Below are 24151 nucleotides of genomic sequence, written 5' to 3'. Positions count from 1 at the left end.
ATGGTCTGCATATGAGCTAAGAATAGGTACTATGTTTAGTAATGTTTAAAGCCTGTGTGGAGAGTTAAAAGGAATAAGATGGTAACACATGAAATTTCTATGAAATTCAAATTTCAGTGTCCAGAAATAAAGTTCTACTAGAACAGTCATACCCATTCATCTCCCTATTATCTCTGGCTACTCTCACGCCGTCACTACAGAGCTGAGTAGCTTTGATAGGTCCTTTGGCCCACAAAGCCTAAAACATTTACTCTCTGGAGCTCTACAGAAAACGTCTGCTGTCCCCTCTTTGCCCCCTCTTTTCCTGTTGGTAATATCTGTTTCAGCATAATCCTCCCAAATTACACAGAAGTACCACTTTACACCCATGAAATGTCTATACACATTTGTGTGTAAAACATACAAATATGAATAAAACAAAGGATGAAAAAGAAGCAGAGTCAGGAGTTCTGGGATTTTCTGCCTGCATTCCCAGTGGCAACATGCCCACACTGCACCTTGAGGACCTACTGACTTTGCAGAGAGGAAACTTAGGGGAAAGGAGGCAAGCAACCAAGGAGCGGTGGACGGTCCATGGTTAGCGCTTCGGGAGTGCTGGGCTGGGGCTGGGGAGGAAGTGGGGCAGTCCCCCCCACCTCCCCCGCAGAGGAAGCTCAGAAAGGGGGACACAGAAAGCTGGTCTGGTCCCGAGCAGACCCAGACCTGAATCCTCTCCAGACCTCAGACCACCACTGGCCTGGAGGCTGATTCTCACCTCCTGTTCACGAGGATCCTGCCCTGTGCTGCTCCTGGTGGAAGAGGGGGTGGGTGAGGGGGACAGGGTAAGGAGGGGCAAAGCCTGCCCTGCCTCCAGGAGCAGAGGGAACCTGCAACTCTGTGCCCGGAAGTCCCTGCCTGATCCAGCTGTCCGAGCCCAGGTGCTCCTGTGGCCCGCGCCTTCTCACGTTCTTTGCTGCTTTCTCACATCCGCTTTATAAGGAAGGCAAGACTAAAACTCAGCCAGAAGCTCCGGGCTACAGGTCTGCAGGGGTGGTCGACTGGGCCCACCCACATCTCCCTGCTGCTCTTCCACTGTTGAATGGTGGTGACTTGCTGCAGCCCGGGCTGGGAGAACAGGTCAGGCAGCAGCACAGCTTGGGATGGGCCGGTGGGGAGGTAGGGAGTGCCTCACTTAGGGGTTTGGGTCAGGATGAGCCTCCCTCCTCCTCTCACCCCTTTCCGTCATGCCCAAGCAAGGACCCACACCCAAAGAGCAAAATAAACTGAAGGGCAGACAGCTGGCCCTGGTCAGACTGAACACCCACAGGATCCCCAAACTCCCATGAAGTAGAACCCTAAGAGGTGAAGGTCAAGGGCCAGTGTCCTGCTCTCAGATCCCTAAGACAAGGGCAAAAGGTGAGAGTCTCTCTTGAGCCCACTCAGTGTGCCCCCCTCCTCTGGCAAGGAGTAGTGGGGGAGTGGGGCCAAGGAGAGGCCTCCAGGCTCTCAAGGCAACTGCCCTTCTGACTTCTGTCCTGGGGTGGGAAAGGTTAGCTTCCCGTGTTTACTTTCCAGTAATGAAAAGAGGCCTGACCCCGGGAGCCGGTGACCATGGGGAGGCAGACAGAGGCCTGCCCCGGGCCCTGAGGGAGCCAGGATGTGGGCTGAGGGGCAGGCTGCAGCTCTGTATTCGTGAAGGGGTGACTCTTGGAGGAAGAAGCACGTCTTGGCCCCATCCCCCATCCCGTTGTAGACTCAGTCCTTCATCGAGGACTGCACGTCCCCCCCACACCTCACGGGCCATTCACTTGCTCATGTGAACTTGCAAGAGTCCTATCCCCTCTGGGCCTGGACTTCCTCATCTTAAAAAGAGGCCACGGCACCGTCTGCTCCCATGTGGTCCTAAGGCTTCCAGCTACCTCTAGGAACCTAGCCAAATCCTAGAACTGAAAGCAAGTGTGGACGTGTGTTCGTTTCCACAAGTGGCTGATGGGATCCATCTTGCTCCTTAAAAAGCCACTCTACACAGGGCCAGCTGATCCAGGTGGACACAGCAGTGGCAGCCGGAACACAGGAGAACCCTTCCCGCCACCGATACAGGAACCACCTGCTCACTGTAATAACCTTGACTCAGCTCTTCACTGAGTTCTCTGCATATAATCTCCCTTGGCCTTGACAATAATCAGCCTTTTAAAAAAGTCCCATAGGTACACTTTAATTTCCATTTTACAGAAGTGAAGTGACTTTCATTAGTCAGGCCTGAAGCCGGTCATACAGGGACAAAGCCACAGCTGGTCAGGTCCTTTCCTGGGACAAGTGACCCCACGCCCAAGTCTGCCCCTGGCCCCAGTTCATGTCTTCTAGAACAAATATGAATAGCACTCCCTTTCGCTTTCAAAAGGGATGATAATCACAAGGTCACCCTAACTTCGAGAGAAGGGACGCCAGGCACTGAAGTCAGGAGCAGCATCGCAGAACGGAAGTGGACTAAGAAACGTGAGGCTGCAGCGCCCTTCCGCCCAGGGGGCCACCTGATAAAATCTCAGTCCTCTCAACTTCCTCTCCCTCCCCTGCGCAGGAAACAAGGAAACTGTTATTACTTTGCTGATCAACCTAATAGCTTGAGAAGCAAAGAGGCACATTAAAGGGTGTGAGCACATCCAAAAGGGAGGCCAAGGCCCTGGTTGAGCTCAGTCCCAGGCTCAGCAAAGTTCCAGTCATCTAAGTGCCCTGAAAAGGGGTCACCATAAGCTCAGAAACGTCAGCAGAGGCCCAGCCAAAAAATGTCCTGGGACCCCCGGAAGGACGCCCGGGAGATCCAAGTGCATGGAGGTGGAGGGGTCCAGGCCCCGGAGGACCCTCCCCACTCATCCAGGGCCCTGCCAGCCAGGACTCCAGGATGACTTGTTGAGGATCCATTCCAAAGCTGTGGAAAACACATTTTCTCTGCCAGCTGATGGTCTGTTTTCTGAACCCGTGTTCTCCTTCCTGATTGTGGTGGAAAACCAAGGTCTGACTCCACACTTGCTCCCACATGATTCCACATCACAGCCAAGAAGGGAATATCAGGCTCTGGATGGAATAATCAACTCACCAGCCAAGGTCTGGTTTTTCTAACAATGTTTCCATTTGTTGCGGGCCTCTGTGGTGCCCTTATATGCATTACTCATTTCCTTTTCTCAGCCAGCCCAAGAACAATGTATTATGATCATCCCCATTTTTCAGACAGGGAGACCAAGGCTCAGGAGGTAGGTAAGAGGTGCATAAATGAGTCCTCCCATCAGCTCCTTCATTCTCAACCACTAAGCAATGCTGTGTTCCCCATGAGAGACTAACACTATTGTGTTTTTAAAACAAATGTAAATCTGTGCTCGCCTTCATTACTAATCAGAGAAATGCAAGTTAAAACCATGAGATACTACTACGCACAATCAGAATGGCTAAACTGAACAAGTCTAAGGATACAGAGCAGTGGAAACTCTCACCAGTGCTGGCGAGACGGTAAATCAATACCACTGCTTGAACAGTATTTCAGCGTTATCTGCTAAGGCTGAGGAGACATAGCCTCCAAGATGCGACACCTGCCCTCCACGTTAACGCTAGGAAATACGTGTGAAGTTGTCCATAGCCACGGAAGCAATCCAAATGCCATCAACCCCAGAATCAACAAAATGTGGGATAAGCAGTTTAAACAGAATATAACACAGCAACAGAAAAGAATAAACTATAGCGTCACGATGCTTTAAGCCCAGTGTTACCCCAAGGATACGACACAAAAAAACAATGTATGTTCAAAATTGGGGAAAACAAAACTATAGTGTTCAGAAATGCATAGCTATGGAGGGGGGATAAATTAGAGGAGTCTGGGATACATGTACACACTACTAAATATAAAACAGATAACCACAAGGACCTATTGTTACAGCTCAGGGAACTACACTCAGCACCTCATAGTAAACTATAAGGGAAAAGAATCTGGAAAAAGTTAACTGAATCACTTTTCTGTACACCTGAAACCAACACAACATATACTTCAGTTTTAAACAAAGAAAGATTCCATACTTAAAAAAAAAAGCATACAGGGTGTCCAACAAGCCCAGCGCCAGCCATTTGACTCTGGGGCTAGAATTTTCTCTGACTTTACTATTTACTACTGATTGGGCTCAAACTATAAGGACCCGAAGGGTTTCCCAGGTGGTGCTGGTGGCGAAGAACCCACCTGCCAGTGCAGGAGTCATGAGAGGCACGGATTCGATCCCTGGGTCAGGAAGATCCCCCGGAGCATACCCACTCCAGTATGCTTGCCTATAGAATCCCATGGACAGAGGAGCTTGGTGGGCTACAGTCCACAGGGTCACAAAGAGTCAGACAGGACTAAAGCGACTTAGCATGTATGCATGCATGCATAAGGACTGAAGCTCATTTAAGAAATATGAGCTGCTAATTATTTCTGACTGTAAGAAATGCAAAAGATTTCTGCCTGTAGCAAGGATATCTCCAAAGCTTATGGCTTTACAGTCCTGTAGGCCATTAACTAGTTCTGCAGCTAATGGCAGAACACTAACCAGTTCTGTATCTAATTATATCCAGTGCTTTCTTTCACAGACTAGGCCTCACCTCTGCCTGTCAGATGCTCCCAGCTGGTTCCTCATAATTAAGTTAATTATATGATAGGTACTCACTACATGAGAGTTATGTCTGTTTTTTGAACACTTTGAAAGCTCTATTTTGACAGGGGGCTGTCATGCTCTGCTTCCTGCCTTGCATGGTGAACACACACACAGGTGTGTATGTGTTATACTTTACAGAAAAAGGAAAAGTTAAAAAGACCCAAAACTGTATACAGGAAATCTATATATGAGGAAATATGTAGGTAAATGAAAACTTGCCTACTTGAAGGCAGGGGCTCCTAGTAAAAGGGACTCAGCAATTAAAAACTTCTGTCTAGGGCTTCCCTGTTGGGTCAGTGGTTAAGAATCTGCCTGCCAATGCAGGGGACACAGGTTTGACCTCTGGTCTGGGAAGATCCCACGTGCTGTGGGGCAACTAAGCCCGTGCCTAGAGCCCCTGCTCCGCAACAGGAAGCCCGTGCACAGGAGGTGGAGAGCAGTGCACTGCAGCTAGAGAAGGCCCAGGAGCAGCAACTAAGACCCAGCAAAGCCGAAAAAAGAGAGACTCCCATCCATCACAGCCATCAGAGCTGGCGCCCAAAGGCCAGATCAATGTTGGCTTGGCCAAAAAGTTTGTTTGATTCTGTCCATAACACCCTATGGAAAACCCCGAGTGAACTTTTTGGTCAACCCAGTATAACTGAATCACTTTGCTATATAGCAGTAACGAACACAGAATAGAAAACCAACTATACTTCAACTGAAAAAGAGTCGATCACACACCACAGGGGCCTAACTTACTAGCACCTTGCCTCCCAAGTTTCCACACATTTTTAGTTCTAGACAAAGGCCCAACTTTTCAGCCAAACTTTAGTCCATATCCCTTCTTTCACCACCATGCAGAAACCAAAGTCTACCTTTAAATTAACAGCAATGGACAATATTTATCTCAGACTAAGTGCTTGACATTTTCCTCACAAATCGAGGCGGCATCTGACGACAACCTGGGAAATGAGTGACAAGCTCATATAGGAACACTATTTTGGATACAAAACAGAAGCCGTGGCTCTAGACATCATCTTTCCCAAAACTCCTCTGGAGGAAGGACAATTTAATAACATGGTTTAAAGTTCCCTGGGGGTTCTGGGATGTAGCCAGGACTGGCACCTTTGGTGAAGCTCTTTTCAGACTCTTGGTGATGATTCTCACACTGCAGGGAACTCAAGGAATGTGTTAAAAATGCTGGTTCTTGAAAAAGGAAATCTTATTTTCTATCAATCACTTTTAATTTTGTATCTATATGAGATGATTCATTCAACTTGTTGTGATAATCATTTCATGATGGAGGTAAATTAAATCATTATGCTGGACACCTTATACGTATACACTGCAGCATGTCAATTACAGCTCAATAAAAATGGAAGAAAAGATAAAAAACAACAACAGGAATAATTTTAAAAATAAAATGCTAGTTCCTGAGACTTCCTTGGTGCTCCAGTGGCAAAGACACCACATTCCCAGTGCAGGGGACTCAGGTTCGATTCCTGGTCAGGGAACTAGACCCCACATGCCACAACCAAGCATAGCCAAATAAATAAAGAAATAAACATTTAAAAAAATTGCTAGTTCCTAAAAAGGAGATAAAATTAATGCTAGTTTCTGGGCTCTGCTCCCAGGCAGTCCCAGGAGGAGGCCTCAGGATGCATTTTCTTTTTTTTTAGCCTCTATCTTCAATCAACCTTTTCAAGAGATGGAAGTACAGCTGTTTGGAAGCCCACAGCTGACAGACTAACGGCATTTGCCAAAACCAAGAGTCTTCCAGCTTTGTGGTCATGTGTCAGAGGTCCCAGCTAAAGCTGCAAAAGCAGAACCAGGTCAGGCATCAGTCACCTCCCCACCTCAGATGGACGACAATCAGCTCATTGCAGCCCTGTGGCTACTGATAAGATGGTATCTGCCCAAATGTGGGTGTCTTGGCCAGAGTGAGTTGTTACCAGGGCTCCTCAGACATTAACACCTCCAATAACTAGTTGTGGGGGAGAGGCTGGGGAATACAGGTGCAACAGGCTGGGTGTGGAGTATTCTGGAAGAGTTCCAGAAAAGCAGGCAAGGATGACTGGGCTTGCCTCCCCCTTCTAAAAGCCACAGGCTGGAAACAATGAGTGAATGTGCTGGGGGGTTGCAGTTGTAGGAAGGGAGCAGGTGTCCAGATAACAGTCTTCACAATGAAAGGCCAGAGGCTAAAGACTCAGGAGCCCAGTTTTCTGTATATTCCTTCCCTGTTACCTGAGGCTTCCCCTCCCTCCTGTTTTCCATGAGGACAGCTGAGACCCACACCTTCTTCCCACCTTCTTCTGGGCACAACCTGCAGGGAAGCTCTCGGGTTGAGGCCAGGCCCTAGCTAATAAAGAAGCAATTGAGACAGGCCTTGTTTGAGGCAAAGAGGGGATTACAGCTGTCAGAGGCATCTTAGCCCAAGGGAAGCACTCCATTTCCTCAAGACACGAATTTCAAGCTGCGGGTCAACAATCTAATTGTGAAACCCAGCATCTTTAACAAACTAAAATAGAACAGAAAATATCCGAATGCCCTTTAAGTGGTAGAGCACTCTTTCCTGAAAGTTTTGGTTCTGTTTCTCTTAAATAAGTCAGCAAGCCTGTTCAGTGGGCCACGACATGAAATGTATTTCATACTGCAGGCTGCTGATCAAAGTTTAAGAGCCAAAGTCTCAGACATGGCCACTTCTGATTGCTTGGGTCCTGGCTTCTGACATCTACCTGAGCCACAGCAAGTCAGCCCTAACAGTGGTCCAACTCACTTCCAGGAGTGCCTGATAAAGGAGGTCTGAGGGCTGGATGCCGGATAGGCCACCCAAAACTCAGGGCCCCTGAAGCCTCTGTCCAGTCCCTCAGCCCAGAGTGACACCAGGCAACCTGCCAACCTCTCCTGAACCAGACCTGAAGACACCTGCTTGCCCAGTCCTTTATGGGACTCTGAGCAACACAGGCCTGCAGCCATGTCCGTGCTTGTGGCTCATAGCAGTGCCCCCGCATTGCCCAAAGCCCCCTAAGCAGCCTCCCCACAAGCCCAGAGCCACACAGGCTGCTAGTCTGGGGCTCCGCCAAGCAGGAAACTGAGGCCTGTCCCCTGCCCCAGGTGTCATAGGGGCGCCCACTCTGCACGTCCAGCCCTGCCATGGCTAGACACTGGTGACCACCCTGGACCTGGGAGGGCCAGGCCAAGGGGTGCAGAGCCAGCGAGCAAAACCCGACTGGGGTTTTTACACAGGAAGGAAGAGCAAGCCGAGGTGGGGGAGGAGGCTGAAGGAGGGCGGAAATGACTGCAATGTCAGCACCCAGAGGCAGTCGATGGGGAGGCCAGCCCCTCCCCACCCCTGCCACCCAGTTCTGACCTTTGTGCTCAGACAAAACAGCTAGTCCGAAGCCTGGCCCTCACCATAGCCAGCAGGGAGGGGGGGAAATTTCAGAGAGAGTAGGGGGTGAGGGGGGTGATTGAGCACAAAGGCCCTCCCTGTACACCCCCCAAAAAAGTCCAGTTCTTTCAAGGTGGAAATATTATGTGGGCAGAGGGTATCAAAAGGGCAATCTGGGGGTGCACAGAGGAAAGGCATCTTGGGAACCCCAAACCCTTCCCTTCCCTCAGCTCAAGCAGGCACCAGCCAGGCCTGCAGAGGAAAGCAGGGGCGGCACAGAACTGGCCTCATGCACGACTGCCAGGCAGGTGGGGAGGAAACGAGAAGGGAGCGCCAGAGTCAGGGTAGTACCCGCGGAGCAGGGGACCTTACATTACTGATCTGGTCCTGGGTCTTCTTGATTCTCTGGAGCTCGGGCGTGTCTGCCACCACGCTGAAGCCTTTGCCCTTGTTCTTCTCAAACTCCTCCTTGTAGCGTACCTGGAGGACCAAGGTGGTGGAGAGGAATCAGAGTCGAGGCAGGGGGAGCAGAGAGGGCTCCAGCCTGCAGCAACCAGCCAGGAGAGACCCTGACCAGAACCCCCGCTGCAGCGACATCCACTCCCACCTCCCAACTCCAGGCAGAAACCTTGGCCGAAAAGTATCAGACCGATGATAATAAACTATTACTATGTATTCATATTTGGTGTATCCTGAGTGCCAAGAGCTTTACATGAACTGTCATTTAAGTCTTGCTATAGACTATTGTTAGTTCCATTTTACAGACAAGGAAACTTGAGCCACAGAGAGGGAAAGTCACCTGCCCAAGCTCACACAGCTTAGCAGCACAAGTTCAGAGCCAACAGGATGAAACTTTCATCTGCCTGACTCCTGAACCTTCACCACGGCCCATCCTGCCTGACGGCGAGAGGAAAAAGGTTCTTTCCAGAGCTCCAAGGACTGCCCCAGCCCTCACCCTGGCCAGGATGTGGTCCTACCCACTGAGAGCCTGGGGGAGTTTCTGAGTGAGGGCTGTGCCAAGGGACAAAGTTGGTGCCCAGAAAGGAGGGCGGTAAGACAGCCACTCAGAAGACTCAATCAATGAGCCTTTGACAAGCCCCGGTGGCTGCCTGGAGCCTGCCAGGCTGGCTTTTGAGGTCAGCACCACAGGAGGGGATGAAATGGGTGGGGGACAGATAGCACTTCAGGCTTTGAAGCGCCAAGAAAGACCCCTACCACCCCCTCCAATGCCCCTCTCTTCTGAGTATTCCATGGAAACCTGAGTACTAGAGGGACTTAAGTCAGACATTCAGAAAGGACTTCCCAAGCACTAAAGGAACTGAAATATGAAAACTGTCCTCCCCTGGGGGTTTTGAAGAGCAGAATGGAGGCTAGAAATGGCCCTGGGACAGGAACCTATTCCTCCGGCTTTCAGAGTTTTTACTGTCCACCTCGGCAGCAGCTGTTCCAAAGCCCACCAGCTGCCTGGACTTCTTCCATGCAGGCTGCACTGTCCTGGAGGCAGGTCAGTCCAGGACACAAGGCCCAGGACCTTGGGAATTTCCAGGCCTCTCCCAGGCATGGAGTCATCTGGCCTCAGGGCTGAGCTGCACTGTGACCCGACTGACAACACACACCTGTTGGTTCCTCTGCACCCCCCAGGGGTCAGGGTCCCTGTCTGTCTCCAGAGCCCCAGCTCACCCATCCAACAAGGGTTTCTTGTTGCTAAAAGGTTCCAGAACCTCCTTTGTTCTGACCCAGACTGAAATAAAGGCCTGGATGTGCTAGGTCCTCTCAGACTGGAAGTTAACACAGTGGGTCCAGGTACCAACCCACCCCAAGGGCCTAGAACTGCCCCACAGCAGCTCTTCCAAGAAGGCCTGGGCCAGCACAGCGACTCTTAGTGGTAGGGGTGGGTTGAGGGGGAGACCCTTCTGGAAGCAAGCATCAAGAAAGGTAAAGCACGGAGAGTCAAAAATGTGTCGCTCCAGATGCAGAGGCCCCAGATCCAAGAACTCTGGCCTTGATTTCCTCACCTGTAAGAGGACTGTCCATAATGGAGAGGGGGCTTCCTACCACCAAGCAAGAACAAAGAGCCCGTGGGAGCTGGTATGAACACAGGCTGTCTCCCACTTGCTGAGTGATCTTGGGCAACTGATTTAACCTCTCAGGCCTCAGTGTCCACATCTGTAAAATGGGGATCATGACACACCCATTCAAATCAAAGATACAGGAGGCTTTAAAGCAACAAACACATACGAAGCACACGGCAGGGTTCAGTGTGCAAGGATAAGTGAAGAGGTGGAGTGAAGTCGCTCAGTCGTGTCCGACTCTTTGCGACTCCATGGACTGTAGCCTACTATGCTCCTCCATCCATGGGATTTTCCAGGCAAGAGTACTGGAGTGGGTAGCTATTTCCTCCTCCAGAGGACCTTCCTGACCCAGGGATCGAACGATCGAACCCAGGTCTCCCGCACTGTAGGCAGATGCTTTACTGTCTGAGCCACCAGGGAAGCAAGGACAAGGGTTAAGTGTAAAGGTGCTTTGTCAAGTGCTGAACAAACACCAGTCCCTGACTCCTTCCTCCACTTCCTGGCCCTCTGGAGGGTCAGGCCCCTAATCCAGGGGAATAATTGTCATGGCAACACTACAATGACATCAGCTGGTTCCCAGGCTCAGGAACTGCCTCTCCCTCCCTGCTGGGGAAGGATAATTCATTTCACTGCTGGCACAGGCAGCCCAGAGAGGGCGGGGCTGGAAGGAGCAGGGGGCAAGAAAGGACGGAGGCCTGTGCTCAGCACTACTTTGCTGTGTGTTCTTGGGCAAGTCGGTCCCCCTCTCTGGGTCTCCTGAGAGTGGCCAGCCAGCTGATCAATAAAAGTCCTCCTGGTTCTGGAGTTTCTGACCATATTTAAGCACCTGTTCCCGATTATGGAGAATCAAGGTGGGGAAGATTCTCTGGCCATCTGGAGCTGGAGTAGCTGGCAGAGGTAAAAGTCAAGGAACCAGAAGTCTGGGGAGGGCCCCACGTGGAACCTCGTTCATCACCCAAGCTGGAGTGCTTGCCCTCCTCTGGGATGGCTCACCAGGATGTGACAGGGGCTCTGAGCGGGGAAGTGACCTGCCCAAGGTCACTCAACCTGCCTTGTCAGTTCAACTCAGGAGTCCTGTCTGAATGCTGCCTGTCTGAGCCTCCCACCTGGACACTCCCAAGGTAGAGAGGGGAGCGATGCCTGAGGCCCCTCAGGCCTGAACAACCAGGGCCTAAGAAATTCTACTTTTCATATATAGATTTATTATTCTTCCAGATTCTAGCTCGTTCATCACTTACCATAGCAAATAGTAGATACAAAGGTTTGTTGGGTAAATAATGAATGAATTGAATGCAAAAATAAAATCTCCGAACAGGCAGCATAAGTTGAAAAACAACTGCCTTACTGACCCAATGTAAGAGGAAAGATCACGACTTAAAAATATATATATTGAAAAAAATGATACCAACAATTCCTACTTATTATGTACCTACCATGTGCTAAACCCACGTACTATGTAACCCACCCACTTCTAACAAAAAAAGAAATTATTTTAAGAGTAAACACACATAGATGGGGAGGAGAGCTAATGAGAAAGGTCAGTCTGGAAGCAGTCATCAAAAGGTCTAATACTCCTTAGCTTTATCATATCCAAGTTCCATCTCCTCTCCTTTCCAGGAGAATAGTAATAGTGAACATTTACTGAGTGCAGACTGTATGCCAGGAACTGTTCTAAATACCTAATACATACTAACATCCTCACAATAACCTTTGGAGAGAGGTAATTTGTACTTTACAGATAAAGGCAGTAAGATTCAGAGAGGTTAAATAACTGGTCCAAGGTCACTGAGCTACTGAGGGCAGATCCAGGATTTGGCCTTCAACTGGCTCAGGTACGAGTGACGCAGGTATGCTGCCTACCCTGCAGGTTATAAGAGTCAAGGTAAGAGAGTGGGAACTTCGCACACAGCAGGGCAGGGCACAGGACTTTGCTACAATCTCCTGTCCCCTGTGGCATGTGCCCCGTGCCATTTCCCAAGCACAGCACCAAGGATGATGAGGGTAAAATTAAAGACATCGTTTCCTTTCACTTTTGTCTGAGCTCAGAGGGCCACACAGACAGCCCCAGCTCAGCCCCACCCCAAAGCTGCTGCCTCTTACTAGTCCTGGGGCTCAGGTGGGAGAGCTGCCCTGTGGGTAGGGGGTGGAGGTCCGCTAGGCCCTCGCCACCAGGGCTCTGCCTCAGCCAGGTCTGGACAGGCCCACCCAGAGGGTCATTTGTGGTCAGCCCTGTGGTTACCCGCCCCCACAAGGGAGGCTCCAGGTGTCCCAGACACCGAAAGTACCACTTTGGGAACCAGTCTAGAAATAGGAAAACAAAGCTGAAATACCACAGGCAACTTCCCAGAGCCAGAAGAGAGAGAGACACCCACGCAGGCCCAGGAAGGAGCCGGGGGCTGGCCCCTGGCGGGTGGGGCGGGCTAGCTAGGGAGGCTCCCGCTTCCCTTCCCGCCACAGTGGCCTGCCCAGCCCCCATGGTGGCCATAGGAACCAGAACTGTCACGGCCCACGGCCCCAGCCAGGCCCACTCAGCCCTTCCAAGCCTCAGAGCCTCGGGCCCAGCCCTCAACATCGAGGCAACTGGTCCCCATTTTACCAGGCAAGAAAAGACGACTGAGAGCCAAAGGGGTGAGACTGAGCGCACACAGCCCGGGAAGCAGGAGACAGAGCCAGACTTGCAAAGAGGACAGGACCCCTCTCCACCCTCTGCCTCTCCCAACCCCTAGCCCCAGCCCTCAAGAGCCCAACTGCAGGAGATTAGAGCAGTGGCCTCGATGCAAAGCCTCAGCTCACACCCCTCACAGCAGCTCCTCGCCTCCCTCTCTACCCCACAGCCTGGCTCTAAGCCGCTCAGAGCAGGTCTGCAGGACCAAAAGCCCTCATCAGAATCGCCAGGGCTGCCCAAATGCAGCTCCCTGGGCCCGGCCCAGAAGTGGCAACCAAAACCCTCTTGGGTGGGGCCGAGGACTCTGCATTCTAAACGCCACCCTCGTCCCCTGCACCATCCCCCCAGTGGCTGATGCATCCTGGGTATTAGTGCGCACAGCTGGGCGCCACAGCAGGCCGCAGAGGGGCTGAGAGCAAAGGGCCTGACTTCTGTCAGGGAGCTGGCTCTGCATGGCCTCTAACCTGTGTCCCCGTCTGTAGCAAGGGGACAAGAGTCCCTCCGTCATCAGGTGGTTGTGACAACTGAATGAGGTCAGGCCCGACCCCCGTGGTGACTCATGAAGAGCGACTGGCCTTCTCGTGACCTCCCCACCCTCCCAAGAATCCGGAACCCTGGGGACAGGCAGTGGGCCAGCCCCTGGGAGACAGGGCAGGTCTGGAGGTGGGCAGGGTGTGCTTCCTCCTAGGAAGGGATTGAGTTCCACAGGCAAAAAGCTCCAGCCCAGCTTTTGTGGGACTGATAAAGGCTGAGGGAATTAGCAGGGTTTGATTTTCTCCTCCTGAGAGTAGGTGTGTGCGGGTGTGTGTGTGTGCATCCCTTGCTTCTGCCTGAGTGTGTACACACACTCCCACACTCCTCTCACACTGTGGGGTGAGTACAGGTCACCCCACAATGCTCTGACCCGCTCTCCCCATGAAGCCCCTTCTACCCGAGACAGGATGCGGAGTCCCTAAGGCAGTCGTCAGGGCCTGGCCAGGGGATTCCCTGTGCAAATCAGGCCCGGGCCTGAGTGCCATCTCAAACCTTCTTTCTGCCAGCTGAGCCACCCAGCCCTCCTCAGTCAGCTGGGCTCTGGTACCTACATTAGCCCCCACAGTGACTGCGGCTTTCACACCACAGCGGGGGCGGAGCCTGGGCTGGTAGATGTGAGCTGTGCTAAGGGGCAAATTAGCTTCCCCTACCTGTCCCCAGGTGGCTCAGTGGTAGAGAATCTGACTGCCAATGCAGGAGATGTGGATTCCATCCCAGGGGTCAGGAAAATCCCTTGGAGAAGGAAATGGCAACCCACTCCGGCATTCTTGCCTAGGAAATCCCACGGACCGAGGAGCCTGGCAGGCTACAATCCATGGGGTCGCAAAGAGTCGGACATGACTTAGCACGCATGCACCCGCTCTCCCATCACGGTGGGATACATGGGAGGCCTGAACCCCTGGCTCACAGGGCTGCACAAGGTCAAGGTCACTGTATTCGGGAGTGAAGAAAACAGAGCCTGGATCCTGAAAGCTCACCGAGAGTGCGTGTCAACAGGCAAAGTCCAGTGCCTCTCAGAGCCTTGGTTCCCTGTCTCTGACGCCTGCAGTCAAGTCAAGGATAAATGAGGCGAAGTAACTGAAGTATCTGCTAACCTATAATAGTTCTCACCAACAAGAGGAACTACCGTGTTTATTATCAAACTAGAGATAGTTCTCCTTAGGGAGTTGGGTGGAAAACTGGAAAGAATACAAGTCTCAGACAAACTGGCATTCAAAGTCATTAGCACCTATTTCCTCTTCCGTAAAGTGAGAGGGATCCTGCCAATTGCACAGAACCATTGTGAGGCATGAACGCTAACACACCCAGAACACGAAGCACTCCATATACCAGCTACTAATACAGTTATTACCGCTACTGCTACTTGTATGATTTCAGCAAGCCCCTTACTGTCTCTGAGCCTTAGTTTCCCCATCTGTACAATGGGAAAACAGCACCTTCCTTGCAGGTTGCTGGGAAGATTAAATGAGAGAATGCATGTAAAGTCTTTGCCACTCCAGGGCTAGTTCTCCTTCATGTGACCAACTGGGAGACAGGGAGCCAGAGAATTCACATCAAGATCAGGCAGCAGGAGCCCCACCTGGAGGGATCAGGAGGGATCCCCTCTGAGGCCCAGGTGGCTCCTCCAAGACATTTTCCTGGTCCTGGGCACCCTGCCCACTTGGTTCCATTCCCCAAGAGGTCTTTGCTAAAGCCCCACTCTGTCCCACCCTACAATCTGGGCCAGGCTTGTCCTGAAAGCCCTCTCAGACCCCCAGTCAGCATAAGCCATTCTGATCGAAAGGTTCTGGACCTTTTGCTTATTCCTCAGTGACCCCTGAAGCCCCAGCTCTCTCTTCCTGGTGCAGGAACCCCGTCTCCTCCCCTACTGCAGTGGCAAGTAGGGCTCCCTCTGAGAAGGGGCTCAGGAAAATCAAACCAAGGAGATGCGGGCAGGACAGGCCCCTGGGGCAAGGCTCCCTTAGCAGCCTGCCCTAGGACAGGTAGAAGAGGGTTGGCGACATGGCTAGAGGATAAACTGTGTAACTTCACTCTCCCTGGTCAATCCCTGACCAGGGATCAAACACGTGTCCCCTGCAGTGGAAGGGCTGAGTCTTAACCACTGGCAGCCATCCCAAGGACCTTCCTTTCAGGGTGGGTGTGAAAGGATGGGAGGGAGAGGGGACCAGCTTCCTGGAGGAGGTGGGCTTTAGGTGCCTCCCACAAAATTCCTGATGCAGAAAGAATCTGAAACCCACACCCCTCCAACCCACTTTAGGTAGGGGGTGGGTGGGCACACTCTGGCCCACTTCGCTGATCAAGTCAGGAGATGTGAAATAACTGGGGGTGGGGGCAGGGAGACTAGGCAAGTGCTTGGATTTCAGCACCTTGCTGAGTAACCACAGAAGGAAGCTCTTGCCAAACCCAGGGGTGGCCCCGCCCCCCCAGACCAGGCCCCAGCTCTAGCCCCACTCCCTCACCTGACTCTGCAGCTCACTCTGTTGCTTGAGGCGGAGGTTTTCCGGGGTGTCAGCCACCATGGTGAAGGACTGCTTGGGGTAGTGTCTGCAGGACAGAAAACAACACAGTAGGGTTCATCCTGGGCGAGAGGCTGGGAACTTCTGGGCTCTTCACCCCCTTATCCTTGGGTGGCCCCTGCCCCAGCATCAGGACCACAGTGCCCACCACCCATGGCTGCAGGGAGGCAAGTGTTTCTCACTCAGAATGGGCTGAACTGGGAAGATACATCAGGTCTGAATGATGGCCACCAAGAACTCCACAGGAGGCCATGGAGATACTAAGAGTTTCAGATCACCCAAATAATCCATGTCTACTGCGCAGGGAGGTCAAGGGGGCCAGGCGCTCAGGAGAGGAGAAGATGCTGACGGGCTCAGGACAAGGCTTTCGGCTGAGACCAGAAATGGAGACCAATGAAGCAGACGAAAGGTGGGAGGGAGGCAGAGACCGAAGGGAAAAGGGACATGCACACGCAGGGGGACTTTCTGGAAAAGGCAGTGAGGGAGAAAAAAGGCACCAGTGTTTCAAAGGGCAAACGAGGTGCAACTTAACCAGAGAGCAGCTGAGAGATCAGCTTGAGGCCAGAGAAGAAGTCACCGTGTAGATAACAACACTGTAACAACAGCTGATGTTCCCTGTGCTAAGGGTGTCCACGCCCTAATTCACCAAATTCTTAAAACCACCCTACTGTCTCCCTTTGACAGATGGGAGACAGCAGCTTGGAAAGGATAAACGGTGTGGCCAAGGCACAGGGCTAGTAAGTGGAGGCATCCAGATTTGTTCCCAAACCATGTCTCAAGACCCAGCACCCTGAACCCAACGCTCCAATCTCCAGACACAGGCCAGACCAGAGTCCTATCCCCCAGGAGCAGGCTGGCCTGGAGGTGGCAGTAGCCAGGGCAGCCCTCAGAGCCAAGCCTGCTGGGACCTCCAGTCCAGCCCCCTCATGTCCTCTAGAAGGTCGTGTGCTGGCACCGGGCACTTAGCTGACTTCATGATGATTTATCGTATCAGTTGACTGTCTTTCTTCACTACTTCTCTGAGATGAGAGGGTTCTCAGTGTTTCTTCTTCCCTGACTTATCCCAAACTCCCCAAACAGAATCTGGTGTTCAGCAAATATCTGTTGAATAAACAAATGTCCTACACTAGCTGTTGAAGCTGGGCCAGGATTAGAACTCAGGTCTCCTCCATCCCCACCCCCCCGGCTCCCCTAGAAAACTAGCTAGAGAGGCAGCCCTGAGTCACTGTGGTCTGTGTGCAGGTGTTGGTATGCGAAAGGGCTGGGGGTCCACAGAGGCCCCAGTGATTTCAGGGACAGGTGGGTGGCTTCTCCGAGCAGGAGCCAAGGGCAGGCCATTCTCAGCCCTGGCTGACCACACCTCACCTCAACTGTGACCACTGGCTGGTGCCCGACTCGCAGGCTGAACCCAGGTAAGAGGTGGCTCGCCCACTTCCAGCCACCCAGGTTGGCTGACGTGCTGTGAACTGGTCACCAGCAGCCCTCTTACCGCTGTGTGTTTCACCAAGCCTGGCATGTTCTCCAGCCACCCGCCCCAATCCTGAGCCAAAGCTATCAGTAATCATACAACTTCCCTGTGTCAAGGGCAGGGATTCAGGTGCTAGAGAACTCAACTAAATGGGAGAGGAGCAGTGGCTAGAAGGAGCCCAGTCCTGCCACTGCCTTGCAGGGTGACTCTGGCAAATCTTTTCTCCCTGTGAGCTAGTTTCACCATCTTGGACCTAGAATCACAGCAAGGTGATTTCACCTGTGCCCCATTTTACCAGGCAGATCCAGGTAAAATGCCCCAACTCTTAGCCTCCACTGCCCACCTGAGTCCCACCTCCCAGATCAGCCCAGCCCGTGGCTCCTTGAGCAGAGGGAAGAGCAAGAGAAGAGACTAAAAAAAACAAATACAGGTGCCTGCAGCCGGCAGCAGAAGTCTTCCATGAATGAAGACAGGGCTAAAGCTGTAGACCCAGTCCGGGGTTTGGCCCAGCTCCACGAAGCCAGGGCCACCCACAGTGGAGAAGCTCCATGCAAAATTCCTGAGTTCCAGGGGAAAGGAGGATCTGTTCCCGGAGCACAGAAGGAGACCAGCAGGAGGAATCTAAGTTAGATCTCTAGCAGGACTGGCAAGAGATCTGAGGTCGCCTGAGGGAGGCTTTGGAGAGGACCCTCCCACCAAATCAGAGCCATTATGATAGCATCAAGGGCTGGTGGTGTCGTGAGGTGAGTGTCTATAAGTGGAGGCTCATGAACATAGGAGGGAGGTCAGGTCCAGAAGCAGGGGGCTGGAGAAGACCTTCAGGGTGGCTCTGGCCCGGAACTTGAAGGGTCAGTTCAGAGAAGACGGTGTAATTAGCATTTGATGGGAAAGCGTGTGTGGCAGGCTCAGAAAATACATATGCCCAGGAGCCAGTCTGCCAACCTGCAGTTTGCCATTTGCCTGAAGGTACAGGGTTAAAATGGGAGTGCCGGGTCCAGTGGTCCAAGGTCAGCCAGACACATACACCTGACGCGCTCCTACTCTGCAATTCTGTGGCTCCTGCACGCTCTGTTATGCCTCACACACGGTGAATATATAGACAGGCCTCTGCAATGCTCATCTCCTAGACACCAAGGCCAGCAGGTCCACGTTCACACATCTACAACCCCCAGAAGGGTCTCAGGAGACCCCCCAACCAGGTAGCGGGTGCCTGCATGGATGGGGCTGGCAGGTATTTCATTCTCTCTTGGGAGCCATAATGACACCAAGATCTCAGTGCCCCCGCCCGGGGCCAGAACACTAATCCCATCAGAACGGAAGGGGGGACCAGCCCGGATATCGTCAACTCAGCTCAGTCTGGAAGGAGGAGGGGGATTTTAAACATCAGATTAAGATAGATTAAAGGGGGCTCTGGAGCCACCGATCTCTTACCCTTGCCTCCTAAACCCCAACCCCAGGTCAGAAAAAGGCAGGCAGACATAAGCATGGGCTATATTCCTCTTGCTGGGTCAACCCTGTCCCCTCCCCACAGCCCCCAACCCTGGCGAGACAACTCTGCCTTTCCCATCCCCTGCTCACTGCGCTTCAGGTTCCCATGGCAACCTCATCCTCAGCTCTAGGCAGCAGAGCGGTTGAGAGCAGGCAGACAGAGCGAGTCTGTGGGGGTGGGGGAAGAGACACAGACAGCCAGGGTATCCTCAACTGCAGAGGAACCCGTGAGGGCAAAACCAGGAGGCTGTGTCTGTAGGATACTTGTAGACAGTTCAGATGAGGAAGATGTGAGCCTCGGTTTGTTTTCAGGGCAGGACACAAGAAGGCCAGGGCTGTGCCCCTCCCCCACCAACACGACTATCTTCCAAGAGGGCTACAACCGATGTGACCTCCTCCCAGAAACAATTAATTGCTGGGGATTCTACCTTTTCCTTCCCTCTCCATCTTCAGATTGAAGCTCTCTCACCCTCCCTCATTTATTCTCAGATCCCAGTCAAGATGAATGGATATATGTGTATCCCAGTGTAGGCGCTAGGGCAGACAAGAGATCCCCCACCCCAGCTAATGACCCCACTGGTATCGCAGCCCCAACAACAGACGGGGCCCACAGTGAGGGAACAAGGGGCCAGGGTGGGGAGAACTGGGCCTCCCAACCCTGGCCTGGAGTTGAGTCCAGAGCACAGCTGTTCTTTGTCCCTTCTGTGGGCCAGCCTGCACCCGGCCCCTTGTTAATCATTCCCAGTGGCAGGCCCTCTCCTGATGCCCCTCCCCACCCTCACTGGCAGTATCAGCTGCTCTGGGAAAGAGAGGCATGGAGGGAGCCCACTAGGACAGGAAGCCTGGGGGTGGAGGGTGCAGGGAAAGGGGTCTAGCATTCACGAAGGCAAGAACAGAGTTGAGCAAGATAACCAGGCACCTGGCAACAGCCCCGGCCTCTGGGAGAAGTTAGAGCCACATAATTGGGGGCAGGAGGAGAAGGGGGCAACAGAGGATGAGATGGCTGGATGGCATCACCAACTCGATGGACATGAGTTTGAGTGAACTCCGGGAATTGGTGATGGGCAGGGAGGCCTGGTGTGTTTCAATTCATGGGGTCCCAGAGAATTGGACACAACTGAGCAACTGAACTGAACTGAACTGAACTGAAAGTTACTTCAGGATACATTGTATCCTGTGCACATTCTCTCCTGAAACTTGCCACAAGGCTTTGGGCTAGAAAAGGCAGGCATTAGCACTGTGCCCATTTGACAGATAAAGAAACTGAGGCTCAGTGTCAAGGACAGAGATCTGGCCCAGTGCACTCTCCCCCATTCCACACATGTCCGGGCAGCTAAGGGCAGACTGACTTCCCTCCCCCAGGTGAACACCAGCCTACTCCTAGTTCTGGGGAAAGAAATGCTTGGTTGGGTGGGTGGAGAACTTCCTCTTTTAAAGCCAACCAGTTTCCAAGCGTGGTTATTCTAAGAGAACCGTCTGGGGTCTCTCAGCCACCCCCAGCCTGAAGCCACCTACTCCTTCTGACATTTCTAAAGCGGGTCCAGACAGTGACCCGCTGCAGGGTTGATGACATCCAGTGACCTACTCCTTCTGACATTTCTAAAGCAGGTCCAGACAGTACGGGGTGCAGGAGAAGTGGGGGCTCCTCCCAGAGGACCTCTGAGTCACCTTCCTTCTTGAAGGGACTGCAGAGCTCCTGCAATGGGCTTACTGGTGACAGGGATCACTTGGAGGACAAAGCCCTGTCCCTAGTCCCACTATCAGCTGTGTTCCAGATACAGAACAAGAATAGACCAGTATCCTGGAAGCCTAGTACCGGCTTTCGACAGGCAGCCTTGCCCCCTTTCAGCCTTGGATCCCTTCAAAAACCACAGCTTTTTGTTCAAGGAGGAACAAAAATACAGCAACAAAAGCAACAAGGAGCCTTTGGTTTCACCAAAAGGGGAAAAAAAAAACAACCCACAGCCCTGACATCCTGCCTCTGGAAGGAGCTACTGATCCCCCTGCTGGGAACACTGCCCATGGGCGGTCAGGGAGGACTCCCCTCTAACACTGTTTTTCACCAGTCCCCCAGGGCTAAGGGGCCAAAATGGTGGGGATAGGAAGTAACAAGAAGGCATGTATCCGACCAGAGGAAAAAAATGAGCAGCCAAAAAGATCAAGGCTAGACAAGAAGAAGAACTGACCAGCCCTCAGGGTCGCAGATAAAACGAGAAATCAAAATCGATGATGACTCACAAACAGAAAAGATCGTGTCAAGTCAGGAAAGGCATGGAAACACTGGGTTTCAGCTTCCTCATCTATAAAATGGGCTGTTAGGAAGCAAAGATCTCCGAGGTTTCCTGAGGCCCTGACATCTGAGTCTAAGGAGCTGGAAGGTGAGAATGAGGCGGGGGCTGCCTAGAGGTTACTACGTGTGCCCCTTTGACCTACCCCCCCCACCCCGCAAACAGCACACACACCCCTTCTTACCCCCTTCTCCTGATCTCATTTTTCCCAGTTAGAGGCAGAGAACTCTGGGGAGGCGGGAAAGCCCCAGGCCTCAGTCCTGGATGCGCTTGCCACTGCCCCATCCCCAGCTAACTAGACCCCAGAGATGACTTCAAACCCCACCAGCACAGGTCCCACCTCATGCTCCGAGGCCTGGGGAAAGGAGCAGGATGCAGTCTCTTGTTCCCTAGAACCAGGGACACCTCCACCCTCCTCAGCCCCTCAGCCCACAGCTCAAGGCAACTGAAGGACAGTCCCAGAAAGATACAAGGGAGCATTCCCCCATTCTTCCCCAGCCCCTGTCCACCCCCCCACTTAACACCCCAGAAGCTGGTCCCCCAGGCCTGCAACTGCCTCAGGCTGGCAGCCTCCATTGATTCAAGGGCTCCAAGGAGGAAAAACAGGAACATTCCTCCCCACCCCTGCCCAGCCCCACCCCACCCAGCCCCACCCGACCTCCAGGCTCCTCAATTATTTGCCTAGAGACAAGACAAAGGACCAGGTTTGTAATTGTGACCAGATCTGCCCCACTTTCAGAAAAAGTAGTTTACAAAACAAATCATCCAGGGCATAAATTGAGGGCATATATATTCCTCGAACCAATGGAACAGGCTCACCCCACCTACCTAGATGCTTCAAGAAAGAATTATACAAATGCAGACATGCTTCCCTCTACCTTGCCATAGCAGTGCTGGTTGCCAATGGCCTGGGAAGTGTGAACACAAACGCGGCCTATTCAGTCTGATTCCCTGGCGCTTACCCCTGGCCCCACAGCCTGCGGCGTGTGTCTGGATATCCAGAGGCACGTGTGTGAATGCACAGCCTTGGGGGTCCACTACCACCCAGAAGGCCGGCTGTGGGCTCTGGCCTGTGTTCTCTCCCCAGCCTCACCCCAGACAAGTCTGGTGCAAAGAGAAAATACAAGAGGCCTTTCTGTTGCTTTCAGTCACTTTCCAGAACTTAAATCTCAGTCTTCAGAACTCACCAGGGAGAAACAGACAGCGTTCTTTCTCTTGCCCACCCTCCTGCAAGATCCTGGCTCAGGGACTAACCAGAGAACGCAGAGGCCCCCTTGCACACCAACTCACATATACCCTCCCTGGGTGGGCTCAACTCCCTGGCAAAAGGCCTGGGCCAGGAGGGATCACTTGCCCCTCTGGGTCTTGAGCAGGAAGTGCTGAAAAGCCAGGCCTGAGCGTCACACAGCAAGGCCAGGCTGGGAATTGGGGCACAGCTATAGCCTAGAAACCCCGAGACTGGGGAACCTGAATGTCACTGGTGGATGGGGTCAGAGGCAGGAAGAAAACAGGAAGGGATGAGAGTGAACACTCAGCACACTGCCTGGCACAGCACAGTTGTTCAATAAAACTGGTCTAGGCTCCAGCATCCTTGGGCGGGAATTTTGAACCACGGGATAACCGAGGCCCAGACAAGTCCAGAGTGCGCCCCAAACAAGCTGGGCCTACATCTGAGATATCCCAGAATCCCACGTCTGGCTCACTGACACAGACCAAGCCACTCAGCAGACTCTGGCTTAGGGAATGTGGCTGCCTCGGGCAAGGTGCTGCCACAGCTCGCATGAAACACAGCTGGGTCACAAATTCCCCAAGTCTTTGGCCCCTCATCCATTTCACAGGTAACATCCTTCCCAGGATGTTGGGTTACCCCTTCCTAGGTAACATCCCAGCTGGGTCAAAGGTCAGGGAAGAATAAGAGCTGTAAAGGCTGGGCGAACAGAGAGGGGTCAACCTGCTGCTCTGGCTGGAGGCCAGGAGAGGCAGGGGACTCTCACCTCCGGCAGGTGGGAAGCAGCATCTGGGAGGGGTGTGTCATCTTCCACCTTCCCTGGAGCCACCCCCAAGCCCTACAGGAGCTCCCCACCCCTACTGGCTGTAGCCTCTTAGAAGAGGGTAAAAAAAGTAAGCTGGGACTTTTTGGCACTAGGCTGAGAACACACAGAGAAAACAAGGACAAGCCTCTGATTTCTTTCTCCAACTCCCAGAGCTCGCTGAATTCAAGGCTACCAGAGTCTTAGGAAGATGCCTCAGTCCCTGCTGCCCACTGAGTTTTGGGCTCCGCCAGACTCCTGTCTTGAGGGGCAGAGGCTCAGAAGCTGTCCCCAAAGGAGTCTTGTGCCCAGAAACTAGCCTGAAGTGGGCCAGCAATCAAGGGGTTAACTGCCCCAGCCTCTGGCTTTGCTGCACCCCACCCCACTCCCCAACAGAGGGAGGAAGTGGCAGAGAATCAGGGTTTGTGAGAGCCTTTAAGAATTTGAAGAATGTCCCATTTCCCTTGGGGGGAGGATGGGAGGGGTCGGCAGGGGAAAGAGGACCAGTAGAGCTAATAGAGAAGGGGCAGCTGAAGGAGGAGCCAGGACCTAGCTGTGACCTTCTCTCTAGCCCAGGCAGTCTCCCCAGCGTCCCAGCCCCTCCCAGAAGGGAGGAGGTTCATGGTGCTTCTTGGGCTTGAGATTTTATCGGTTTTCCCAGCACCTGGCACAGGTTGGCATCTAGCAGCCGGCAGGCAGTAAGTGCCTGATGCAGGCTCCAGCCAAGGAGATGAGGCTGTAGTGTGAGCAGGGAGGGGAAGACAGGAAAGGGGAGTTGTTGTTCAGTTGCTAAGTCATGTCCGCTTCCTTGTCCTTCACTAACTGCCGGAATGGGGAGACAGCCATTCAAAGGGCTTTAAGATCCCAACTCCTTTTAGACAAATCCCAAAGTTACCCTCCTATGTGAACTTCACCTGTGGAAAGGCTGAAGAATTTAATTCCAGGCTGAGATTTTTAAAAGGTAAAAAACAAAAAAAGGACTCGGACTTCCCTGGTGGTCCAGTGGCTAAGACTCTGTGCTCCCAATGCAGGGGTCTTGGGGTTCAATCCCTTGGTCAGGGGACTAGA

General features: G+C 52.7%; 1 protein-coding gene across 1 annotated transcript in view; it reads right to left on the bottom strand.

Annotated features, from left to right (window-relative positions):
- LASP1 (LIM and SH3 protein 1) overlaps positions 1–24151 on the bottom strand; it is a 40087-nt gene that overhangs the window by 7567 nt on the left and 8369 nt on the right. Inside the window, exons 3-4 of the mRNA XM_018064990.1 lie at positions 15753–15837; positions 8395–8502 (exon numbers count right to left, since the gene is read on the bottom strand). Coding sequence (XP_017920479.1) covers positions 8395–8502; positions 15753–15837 — 193 coding nt within the window. The remainder of the gene's footprint in view (positions 1–8394; positions 8503–15752; positions 15838–24151) is intronic.

The sequence above is a fragment of the Capra hircus genome, chromosome 19 (genome assembly GCF_001704415.2).
Source record: "Capra hircus breed San Clemente chromosome 19, ASM170441v1, whole genome shotgun sequence".
NCBI lineage: Eukaryota > Metazoa > Chordata > Mammalia > Artiodactyla > Bovidae > Capra > Capra hircus.
This window is presented reverse-complemented; position numbering and strand designations above follow the sequence as displayed.